The sequence below is a fragment of the Dama dama genome, chromosome 21, assembly GCF_033118175.1.
Source record: "Dama dama isolate Ldn47 chromosome 21, ASM3311817v1, whole genome shotgun sequence".
NCBI lineage: Eukaryota > Metazoa > Chordata > Mammalia > Artiodactyla > Cervidae > Dama > Dama dama.
The window spans coordinates 19,393,874-19,406,253 of NC_083701.1; the positions used below are offsets into that span (position 1 = coordinate 19,393,874).

At 48.4% G+C, this 12,380-nt stretch overlaps 1 protein-coding gene across 1 annotated transcript; it reads left to right on the top strand.

Annotated features, from left to right (window-relative positions):
- The first annotated feature begins 238 nt into the window (after positions 1-238).
- LOC133042185 (serine protease 40-like) lies at positions 239-10,788 on the top strand. Its single transcript, XM_061122744.1, has 5 exons — positions 239-446; positions 1,225-1,387; positions 3,618-3,892; positions 5,399-5,565; positions 10,483-10,788. Exons 1-5 carry the CDS (start codon positions 239-241, stop codon positions 10,786-10,788), a joined length of 1,119 nt encoding a protein of 372 aa, XP_060978727.1.
- Positions 10,789-12,380: the final 1,592 nt, after the last annotated feature.

Sequence of the window (12,380 nt, forward strand, 5' to 3'; positions counted from 1 at the left end):
CCTTGTCATACTGCCACAGCTGTCCATGATGACTCCCCAGCTAAATGTGGTCACTGGAGAGGGATCCTATGTGCCCTCTGCTGCCCCCCATCAACCTGGGGACTCCCAGCGATGACTACCGTCCAGGGACCAGGGGCTACGAGCTCCAGACACCCATGGCAGGCTGCTTCTCCAACTGCATGCCGGCCTTCCGGTCCAGGTAACGGGTGTGGCCCGCACAAGGAGACGGTTTCCCAGCATGCCCCGGGGCCCACGCGAGCCGCGGTCAGCTCAGTCAGATCGCAGGTGCAGGATGGGCCGGATGGAGATCACGGCGGCCGAGGGCTCAGGGCCAGGCTGGAAGGTAGCCTGCACCCTGGCTGTTGTCCTGCTCTGCCTGCACTCACTCCTGCCGCACACCAAGGTGGCTGGGACCACAGATGGACCACCAGTGTCTGCCGCGTCATGTGAGTAAGCAGGAGGGTGAGGGGGGTCAAGGTCGCTTGCCTTCATGTGTCCCCTCCCTCTGCTCCCTGCTGTTCCTGTCTCCACCCTGACAGTAGACCAGTAAGATCTGTACCTGCCCGGTGGTTTCTGGAGTCCCTGAGTCTCTGTGGGGCATGAGAGGTGGAGGAAGTGATAGCCCACTTCCCTGCAAGGTCTTCCTACTAGATGTCGATTGTCCTCTGTCCAAGGACCAGCGGCCTGCACTTCCTGTCCTTGTTGGCCCCCATACTCTCTTCATTTGGAGAATGAGGAAGTACCGCTTCAGAGGGAGAGCTGTCAAGCAGAGCATGTTCTATTTAGGCTCAGTCTTTCTAGAATATGAGGACGGGTGAGAAGAGGTGCCTCTACTTCGTCTCAGTGGCATCACTCTGGAAGGCTTCAGTTCCTGGCACTTCAAAAGCAGTGTGCTAGTTAAGTGAACTAGGTCTGGGAAAGTGTCTGGATCACTGCCCAACCTGGACCTCTGCCCTGGCTACTGTGCTGATAAGCCCCTCTGCAACTGCCTCCCTTCCTGCCCCCTCCAGATCCACAGGCTGCTTCTGTAGCACCACCATAACCAGCAAAGTTAGGTGGCCTTTTGTCATGTGAGCCAAATCATTTCACCCTGGCTCTTGGATTTTCCAGCTTGAAGTGGCAGGATGGGCTGTGGTGGCCTGGGTGCTATGGATACTGACATTTGGAGGCACCAAAGTTGGCATCCATAACACAGAGATCTCATCGCTGGGACTGTCTCTACAGCATGTGGGAAGACTGCCGTAACTGGGAGGATCACTGGTGGCAAGGACACAGTTGACAAACGCTGGCCTTGGCAAGCTGTTCTTCTCTACCAGGGTACGTTTATCTGTGGAGCTTCCCTCATCAGTGACTACTGGGTGATCTCAGCTGCCCACTGCTTCCAAATGTACGTCTTTCCCACAGCCTGCTGCTGGGTGGGATGGGGAGGGAGCACAGATGGGCAGGACAGAAGGGGATGAAGGCTGTCCTAGTCTTTCTTTCTTAGGCTTTGACCATGTTTTGCTGCCACCAAGGATCTCTGTGTGTGCAGTTGCCCCTGCCTTTGACTCCGAAGTCCCCTCTCCCTGGAAGGCCATCCCTGATCCTCACTAGACTCCAGTTTCCTGTCTGAATCCCAGGACAGGGGCTATTTGCCTCATTCTCCCTCTGGGGATACCCCTTCATACTCTAGTAATACTTGCCAAGATGCTGTCGTTGTCATTACATTACATTACATGTAATGCATGTAAATAGCTAAATGGAAATTAATTCTAATTGTGATGATCAGTAAATACTAGGAAGTGGACTTTACTTCCATTTTAAGTGCTTCCAATCTACTCTTCATCTTCCCTAAACTTAGGAGTTAGATATTATTCCCACTCAACATGGACTCTGATTTCTACATCTTGCCCATGTCTAGAGAGTGCACGAGATCTCAGCTTTACCTTCCTTTTGTGAAAATAGCAGTGGATGTGTAGTGTCTCTGGTCACATGCCAGGCACAAGCTTCAGGCTCAGTATTGGAACCATAGTCCCAAGGCTTGCCAGAGCTGGGGGCATCCATCAAGTCCTAGTGTGGACAAACATTTTGCCCTCTTCCAACCAGGCAATCTACAGGCCATCTTCAGCGCAATTGCTAGAGGCTTCCCTGGGTCCTGACCACTTCCACAGACTAGCAAGTTTCTTTCTGGAGGCATTTTGGAATCCAGCTCTTCTTGTCACTTTTGTTGAAGCATGTGCCCAAGAGGAGCTATGGTCACCACCATCCCCACAGGCCAAAGTGATGCATAAAGCAGATGGCCTCTGTCCAGAGAAATGGGACAGGGCAGTCAAGAGAGTGAGCTGCTCCTCAGGTGCATCCTGGGCTTGCTCTGTACCTGGAGTGGGTAGAAAGTGTCACCTTCCAAGTCAAGAGTCTAGAGCTGCTGGCATCAGCTGGCTTTGAGATCCTACTTTGGTTCTGTTTATTCATTCAGCACCCCTAGGTGCCAGGCTCCACGTGAGGTCCACTGTGGGGGAACTGGAGATGTAGAACCCATCTTGAAGTTTCTGATCCTACCAGGAAAGTGAGACACAAGCCCAACTCCTGTGATACAGGTTGGGAGGCCAGAATATGCAAGAAAGTAGATCTTGAGCCACTATTAAAGGAAGTATGTGGGTGCTGTCAGATGAGGGGCTTGAAGTTGGAGGGGCCTTGTAGGAGGAGTTTGGCTAGAGAGATAGCCTAAGCAGAACATATAGGTAGAAAGTTGCTCATGTTACAGCAGCAAGAAGTCTGTTCCATGAACTCCTCTGTTTGTTCCACAAAGACTTGTTGAGTGCCTGTCAAAAGAGGAGGACCAGCTTATAGAGAAAACAGTGTGTAAGTCCGGGCAGGAGAGGGGTGCATCATTCTGGGCTGAGAAACCTGAGAATCACTTCTGGTCCTGGGAACTTCCAAGTGTTCTGGTCAGACCTGGGAATGAGCCAAGTATCTGCTGACCTAAACTGTAGGGGTGCAGTTTGTTGTTGTTCAGTCGCTAAGTCATGTCCAACTCTTTGGGACCCATGGACTGCAGCATGCCAGTCTTCCCTATCCTTCACTATCTCCCGGAGCTTGCTCAAACTCATGTCCATTGAGTTGGTGATGCCATCCAAACATCTCATCCTCTGTTATTCCCTTCTGCTTCTACCTTCAGTCTTTCCCAGCATCAGGGTCTTTTCCAATGACTCAGCTCTTTGCACCCGGTGGCCAAAGTATTGGAGCTTCAGCTTTAACATCAGTCCTTCCAGTGAATATTCAGGGTTGATTCCCATTTGGATTGACTGGTTTGACCTTTTTGCTGTCTAAGGGACTGCTCATCTAAACTAAAGGGTTACCGTTTGATGTGTATCCAAAGTTTCTTTCCAGCACAAAGACGCTCTGCTCCTTTGATTCTATTACATGCTGGGTAAGCCATCAGAAACTTTCAAAGTACAAATGTCCTGAGACTATGAACAGCAATCAAACCTACCTCAATATTAGGGAAGAAGGAGGAAGAATCCTTTGGAATAATGGTGGTGTGTACCAGGAGGAGGGGATGGGAGGTAGGCAGCCAGGGTAAGGACGATGGTCCAGCAAACAGAGGATATGGGTAGTAACTAAGCCTCCCACAACAGGTCCCATAAGCCATCTGACTACAAAATCTTGCTGGGGTACTACCAACTAGAAAAACCTACTTCATACAGTCAGTTGGCAGCAGTGTACCGACTCTTCATCCACACTGACTATAACAAACGCTACTTCCAGGAGAGTGACATAACTCTCTTGCAGCTGTATCATCCTGCAAAGTTTTCTGACTCCATCCGCACCGTCTGCCTCCCTGAAGCTAATATCCAGTCGCTCGATCTTATCTTCTGCTGGATAACCGGCTGGGGGATGGTCACGGAGCAAGGTGAGTGGGGGCAGGGCAGGCACAAACAGCCAGGGCTGAGGAGGGGGAGAGGGGACGCAGTAACCGCTGCGGGGCCCTTCCAGCTCTTCTTATGCTTCCAGTTTCCTTCAGCCCATGGTTCGAAACAGCCTGAGTATCTCTAACTTTCAAAACCAGGATCTTGAGCTCTTTGACTCAGCTACTCAGGATCCAACATAATTCCCTGGTCCTGTTTGGGCAAGCCCCTTCAGGACACCTCTTGAGCTTAACCTCTGGCCAGGGAGGTTAAGTCGGAGCATTTAAGGCTTAAGAACATTTACATCAATGAATCTCTTGTCCCTCATCCCTTAACTCAAGTGAAGCTTACCCATTCTGCCAGCGTGCTGGGCATGCTTATTTTTAGACAGAGAATTTTGCACTAGGGTGAATGCCTTTGATTCAGAAAAATAATAACATTGAGTGAAAAAATGTGGAATGTAAATTTGACATGATTTGTAGGGTCATGATTTGGCAGACCATATTTCAGTGGAGTCATTTTGGGCAGGACTTTGTTTGCTGAGCAGGCCAGTGCCAGCATCCCTGCTCCTGGCCACAAATGTCAGTCACAATGCCTCATCATGAGAACAGCCAACTCTCCAACGTTTCCAAAGACATCTCCTGGGATGGGCTGTCACTTGTTAAGAACCACTGGCAAAGCAAGAAAGATTCTCCAAGACAGGTGAGATGGTAGGTGTTGGGACATGAAGGGAAGTCACAGGCTGGAGCAGCCACCAGGGCAGGGAGCAGCTGACACTAAAGAGATTCCCAGCTGGCAACTGTCCTTGCCTCTCCATACCCTCTGCTGATCACAGATGCTGGGCCTGTGCCAGCCCTGTGACTTGTGAGGCACACAGGGCAAGCACTACATAGGAGCCAGCCATCACCAGCACACTGTGCTGCCACAGGAGGGTGCCTCCAATCTGTGAACCAGATCTAGAACTAGCACCCACATGGACAGTGTCCCTAGACATGTGCTCCTCTAGGAGGCAGAGCCATGCCTCGTTTTTCAAGCCGCCTAAGCACCACGAGGCACTGCAACGCCTTAGCCAAGCCAAGACCCAGCTTCCACCCTCTATGCCTCTGCTTCTGCTTCCACAGGGCAGCCGGATTAGTTGTTTTTTAAAGATAAGCAGATCCTTCAATGGTTTCCTCGTGTGCTTAGAATGAAATCCAAGCTCCACCTCCTGGTGAGGAGGCCCTGCTTGCTCTGGACTCCGCTATGATATTGCCTTATCTTTTTCATCCCCTACTGTACCCACTGCAGCCACAATGACTTCCCTCCTCATCCTCCCCACCATGGGCCCCTCACATTTGCTCTTTCATCTGCAAGGTATCTTTCCCCCTCATCATTGCACATCCACTGAAGGCTTCCCCAATCCTGGCAACTAGAACTGGCAGCATCTCTATTAGCAGGAAGGTTAGGGAGCGAGCTGGTCTCTCTCTCTCAGGGTCCACTCCACATCTGAACCCCTCTCCCTTCACCTGCAGAGTTCCTACCTACTCCCAAAACACTGCAGGAAGCAGAGGTCGGCTTTTTGGATAATTCATTTTGTGAATCGATTTTGAAACCGCCAGAAACAAGCAACCAAACAATTGCTATAAAGGACAGCATGTTGTGCGCTGCAGACTCCCTGACAGGAAAGTCTGTCTGCCGAGTAAGTGACACAGGCTGCTTCTCCTCTCCTGCGGCTTCTGTCCCCTCTCCTGTCTTCTCTGAGCCCTTCCCCAGTCCCTGACTTCCTCTTCCCAGAACGATGCATCAGAGCTGAAGCACAGAAGCCCTCAAAGGGTGCTGGTCCATTCCTTCCATTTTCTTTATAACTTTTAGAAGCTTTGTTGAAGGATAGAATACATAGAAAAGGGCATACTTTACAAGTGTATCATTGGATGTATCTTTTAGAAATTAACACATTCAAGTAACCAGCATCCAAGTGGGCTTCCTCATACCCCTTCCTTTTACCCCAAGAGTAGCCTTGACATAAATGAACATAACTGCTTGTCAGGACATAATGGAATCTCACAGGACGCACTTTCAGTCCCCTTCAGGCACCATTGTGTGTGTGAGTTCTGTTTGTCTTGCGTGGAGTTTCTGTTATGTGTCATATTGCTGTAGAGCATTACCTGCTTAGTGTTGTGTGAATATACCGTCATTTTCTTTTTCCATTCTAGTGTTGATGGCATTTGGGTAGTTTCTGCTTGAGACCCTCACAAATAGCATCCTTGTGCATGTGTTTTAATATTCATGGGTTCATATTTTAGTTGGGTATAATGCTAGGAGTAGAATTACCATACCATAAAATGTGCATGTGTTCATCTCTCCTAGATACTAGAGACCAGCCTTCCACCCTGCATGGACACATTTGCACTGCCACTGACAATGGCTGTTCCACGTGGCCGCCAGGACTTCACACTGTCCACATTTTGGTTTTAACCATTGCGAGGATTTTTAGTTTGTGTTTCTCTGATGAATGATGAAGGCAAGGTTTTTTCCATATGTGTATTGCCTGTTTGTAGTATCTATCCAAGTATTTTGCCCTTATTTCAAACTGAACTGTGGGCTGCAAGTCCAGTAGTGCTTGTGTGCAATGTCAGTTTCTTCTCCCACTCAGAGCAGTGCTTCTAGTTTATGGTGGGGGAACCGAGGTTCAGAAAGGGAAGAGGACAGAGGATGATCAAAGTCAGCCTTAGAAGAACCATGTCCTTCTCTGAGGCTGTGCCCCCACCAGCTTCCTCACACGTTCTCCTCTCCTCCCGCACCTTCTTTCTAGTGCTTTCTCTGTCTCAGAAGCATTCTGCCATCTTCAAACATGCCACATGACCCTTCTCTCCTCTTCCCACTGCCCAATTTCTCTGCCTGCCTTCCCAGCAGAGCTCGTCCCAGGATGTCTGCACCTGCCTTCTCTTGCTTGCTCACTTCTCTTTCTCACCTCAGCTCACTTCATCAAACGTCAGCACCTGCCATTCCCCCACACTGCTTTTATCAAGATAACCAAAGGCCTCAGCCTCGCTGGGGCTGCTAGTAGATATCAGACTTCCTCCCACACCCACTCAGCAGCGCAGCCTGCAGCATTTTTCATCAGATTCTAAGGGTGGTCCCTCTGGTGTCTCCTGCTCCCTTTCTCCTCCTTCTGACACCAGCCCTCCAAAGACCCATCCCTTAGCACTCATCCTCATCCTGCTTTTCTTGCCTTGCTCCATTCTTTCCTTAGATAGACAGGAAGGGTCAGATATGGCAGATTCTGTGTCTCGACCATTTCTTGCCTGTCTTTGTTACCCTTGCTGCCACGGTCGTGTCCTCATTGTTGTCCCTGCAGTTTCGTGACCTCCTGCTTGACTATGTTCTGTCCAGCCCCAGAACCAACCTACCATCCATTTAGAATCCAATTTAGGTCACATTACCTCCCTGCTGGATGTCCTTAAGTGCTCGATTCACCTCCAGCTCCTGGCTGATGAGGACTGGGGGCAGAGCTTGTCACTCTAGGCCACCTCTGCCTTCATCTCCCAGAGTCTGGCCTTGCTCATCTCTCCAGCTTTAGCTTAGAGAAGCTCTCTGAAGATCCTCCTCTGGGCACTTCTGTTTCACCTCTGAGTCTGCAGATGTGGATAATGTATTGTCTATGTTGTGTTGTGCATCATCACTTTGTCTCCCACATGCAGAATGTGCTCAGTCATGTTCTAAATGAACACCCATGCTGAATACAGAAGGGTCGAGGGGTGCTGTACTTCCTTGGCTACACTTTTTGCCCTGTGAGATGGAAACATTATGCCCCATAGTGGCAGGTGACTTCCAGTCTTGGCATCCCACACTCAAAGCTCCTCACATTCTCCTGGAAGTCCCTTGGGATTCCCTTCAATTCCAGCCATCCTGCCAGCCTCGGCATAGGCCTCACCTCTTTTCTTCTGAGCACATCTAGCAGCTTGGCATTTTCTAAAGAAGTTTAACAAAGAAACTGAGGAAAAACTAGCAACCATAGTAAATCAAATGCAGAAGCTCAGGTGGAATGGTTTTGAGCACCACCTCCTGTACAGTATCATGAACCTCAGTCCATAGTTCTTCTGGCACTTTGTCTATCAGATCCAATCCCTTGAATCTGTTATTCCCCTCGATTGTATAATCACAAGGTATTTGATTTAAGTCATACCTGAATGGCCTAGTGGTTTTCCCTACTTTCTTCAATTTAAGCCTCAATTTTGCAATAAGGAGCTAATGATGTGGGCCAGCATCAGCTCCAGGTTTTGCTTTTGCTGACTGTACAGAGCTTTTCCATCTGTGGCTGCAGAGAATATAATCAATATGATTTCAGTATTGACCATCTGGTGATGTCTATGTATAGACTTGCCTCAGGTGAAAAAGAAATGCAAGAAGGCAAAATGATTGTCTGAGGAGGCCTCAAAATTAGCTGAGGAAAGAGAAAAGAAAGGCAAAGCAGAAAGGGAAAGATATACCCAATTGAATGTAGAGTTCCAAAGAATATCTAGGAGAGAAAAGAAAGCCTTCTTATGTGAATAATGCAAAGAAACAGAGGAAAGCAACAGAATGAGAAAGACTAGAGATCTCTTTAAGAAAATTGGAGATACCAAGGGAACATATCCTGCAAAGATGTGCACAATAAAGGACAGAAATGGTGAGGACATAAGAGAAGCAGTAGAGCTTAAGAAGAGGTGAAAGAATATGCAGAAGAACTGTACAAGAAAGGTCTTAATGACCTGGATAACCACAATGGTGTGATTACTCACCTAGAGTCAGACATCCTGGAGTGTGAAGTCAAGTGGGCCTTAGGAAGCATCACTGTGAACACAGTTAGATGTAGCTGTGATGGAATTCCAGCTGAGATATTTCAAACTCTAAAAAATGATGCTGTTTGCTGGTACTCAATATGCCAGTAAATTTGGAAAACTCAGCAGTGACCACAGGACTCAAAAAGGTCAGTTTTCATTCCAATCCCAAAGAAAGGCAATGCCAAAGAATGTTCAAACATGCTCATTTCACAGGCTAGCAAGCAATGCTCAAAATCCTTCAAGCTAGGCTTCAGTAGTACATGAACAAAGAACTTCAAGATGATGCTGTTTAAGTGCTGCACTCAATATGCCAGCAAATCTGGAAAACTCAGCAGTGACCACAGGACTGGAAAAGGTCAGTTTTCATTCCAATCCCAAAGAAAGGCAATGTCAAACTACCGCACAATTGCACTCATCTCACACGCTAACAAAGTAATGCTCAAAATTCTCCAAGCCAGGCTTCAACAGTACATGAACTGTGAACTTCCAGATGTTCAAGCTGGACTTAGAGAACGCAGAGGAACCAGAGATCAAATTGCCAACATCCGTTGGGTCACAGAAAAAGCAAGGGAATTCCAGAAAAACATACTTTACTGACTATAATAAAGCCTTTGACAGTGTGGATCACAACAAACTGGGAAATTCTTAAATAGATTGGACTACCAGATCACCTTACCTATCTCCTGAGAAACCTACATGCAGGTCAAGAAGCAATAGTTAGAAGAGAACATGGAACAATGGACTGGTTCAAAATTAGGAAAGGAGTACATCAAGGCTGTAAATTGTCACCCTGCTTGTTTAACTTGTATGCAGAATACATCATGTGAAATGCTGGGCTGGGTGAATCACAAGCTGGAGTCAAGATTGCCAGGAGAAATATTAAGAACCTCAGATAAGCAGATGATATTGCTGTAAAGGCAAAAAATGAGGATGAACTGAAGAGCCACTTGATGAGGGTGAAAGAGGACAGTGAACAAGCTGGCTTTGGTTTCTCCATTAGTCATGTACAGATATGAGATTTGAACCATAAAAAAGGCTGAGGGCCAAAGAATTAATGCTTTTGAAAGTAGTGCTGGAAAAGACACTTGAGAGTCCCTGGAGAGCAAGTCAATTCTTAAGAAAATCATCCCTGAATATTCATTGGAAGGACTGATGCTAACGTTGAAGGTTCAATACTTTGGCCACGTGATGCAAAGAGCTGACTCATTGGAAAAGACCCTGACAGTGAGAAAGATTGAGGACAGGAGGAGAAGGGTATGACTGAGCTTGAGATGGTTGGAAGGCATCACCAACTCAAAAGACATGAGTTTGAGTAAGCTCCAGGAGATAGCAAAGGACAGGGAAGCCTGGCAGGCTGCAGTCTGTGGGGCTCACAAAGATTGGGACATGACTTAGTGACTGAACAACAAAAATGATGGTTGGGATGCAGTGCTAGGCTGAGCAGGTAGTTGGCAGCTTCTAGGCCTGCCACAGCCATTCTTCAGGACATTAGAGGGTATCTTCTCTCACATGGGGTTGGGAGGGAAGAGAACTCACATCCTGAGTCTGTTTCTTCTTGTAGATATGAAATGAGCTCTAAGGCCTCACTCTTGAGATGTTGATCTAGAAGGTTTTCAGTGGAACCCCTGTGTCTGGACCTTTCAAACTGCCCATGTAATTCTGCTAACAACTCACTCATATTCCCGTCTAGCCATGAGGCCTTCTAAATTTCACTGTGTTGTCCTCACACTTTCTGAACAATGCCCATCCATTTCCAAGTTGGCCCACATGACTCATGCCTTCTCTTTCCTCAGGGTGATTCTGGGGGACCCCTCGTCTGCAAATTAAATGACACCTGGTATCTGATGGGGCTGTCCAGCTTTAGCACGCCCTGTGAGAAGCCCATAGGCCCCAGCATTTTCACCAAAGTCTCCTACTACAACCAATGGATCACTGAGAAGCAGAAAAGCTCGCCCAATCCTGACCCTTCAACTGCTCCTGCTGAGGAGAAACCTCCTGCTCTGTTCAACTTTAATTCTCTTGGCAATGTCCACAAGCCCAGGAGCTTCCTAGTCCTTGTGGCTTCACAAACCTTCCTCCTTCTGCTGATTTTCCTCTGATGATGGGGCTCTGACAGACACATGGGGCCCCCTGGCTCTCTTCTCAGAAGCCCACTGCATTTTTGCCAACTGGCTGTACTTAAATGTGTTCAACTCTGAGTCCTCCCTAAATCTGACTCTGCTCCAAGCCTGATAAAATAAAAATAATGGAAGAAGCTTCTGCTGTTGTTTCTGAGTCATCAGAACCACCTCATACCCTCACCCCAAATGTGCTTTGAGCTCCTCCTTGGGAAGAGATGGGAAAAGACAGGGACACTGAGTGACTGGCGGGCCGTGTGCTGAATACTTCTTGGGGAGTCTACCAGAAGAGCTGGCAGGGCTCAGGGACAAAGCATTATGCCCCAGGGCCTGCAGATCACTGAGAGTCAGCATAGCATTCACTCTAGAGGTGTAAGATCTTCCCTGAGCCGATAGGCCACTGAGGCTGTGTTTGAAAGGCTTAATTTGAAGTAAAGAGCAAGAGACCTTGGCCGCCAGGCTCATGTCAGCAGTCAGAGCTCTCTTCCCTGGCCCAACTCCAGCCTTTTTTTCCTGTACCTACAGCCCTGTCCTCTGATGGTCTCCAGAGGCCCAACCTCCAATCGCCCTGTGAACTTGCCATTCCCTGCAGTGGTTGAGGTTGGGCTGACGCAGGACTTGCTGGCCCAGCCCCAAGCCCATAAGCCATGTCCTGAACTGTGCCTGGCAAGCACATCTGGGTCACAGAATTTTAGTCAGTTAGCAGAGCTCTCAGAGGAACAACCACAGCCCCCGGCCTGGACCCTTGTTGATCTGGGAAGAGTCTTATTCATTGCAAGTCCATTGTGTCCAAAGAGCCCTCAGGTGGTCTGTGAAAATTCTTTCCAAAGCTGTTGTCACCCAAATAGCCCTGCCCCCTTGCCAGCATGTGACAGCAGGTGAAGTCACACACATATGGTCACCAGAATCTTGTTTCCACTCACACAGAGATTTTGTTCCCAGTTCAGAAGTGTCTGGAAGTGAGAAAGACCTCCCCTGACAGTGTGCTAAGTTATAGATAGCAGAGCAGGGCTGCTGGGCCTGAGATGCAAGTGAGGACTTGGTCAGGTGAGATCTGCCGTCTCAACCACCCACAGTCCCACCCACAGTCCTGGGAAACATCGCTTTCTTTCAATGCACAGAGGCCTCATGCTGGCTGTGCTGGATTTCTCAAATATGGAAACTTCTGTTCTGTCCAACAGCATGTTTCTGTTTGGAGCATGGAGAGATGTGACTGCTTCTCTATGAAGCTCCCTGAGTCCCCAATGCAGGGGATACAAAAACATTATCTGGACACTCTGGAGACCTGGAAAGTCACAACTCCAATCCCAGCCCACCTCCCTATTACCTGGAATCAGGTTCAATGCTCAGTATTGTTAACCAAAAGTTGGCACTTGCCAAGAGCCTTTGTCAACAACTAAACAACAACAACAGCATTTGCCATCTGCCTCTGAGGAGATGGAAACCGGTGCTGCTACTGCTGCTGAACCCCTACTGAGGGGAACTCAGGATGGAGAGTGAGGCACTCTGTGCTCCAGGGAGACTAGTGAAACAGGTCTTCAGATGGATATTTTCAGGAACTGATTTCACGATCC

Bases quoted from the DNA above. Each gene is read 5' to 3' on its own strand.
- LOC133042185 (XM_061122744.1), top strand. From the start codon at position 239: ATGCCCCGGGGCCCACGCGAGCCGCGGTCAGCTCAGTCAGATCGCAGG. The intron at 447-1,224 runs GTGAGTAAGCAG...CTGTCTCTACAG, and splicing joins ACCAGTGTCTGCCGCGTCAT to CATGTGGGAAGACTGCCGTA. The intron at 1,388-3,617 runs GTACGTCTTTCC...CTCCCACAACAG, and splicing joins GCTGCCCACTGCTTCCAAAT to GTCCCATAAGCCATCTGACT.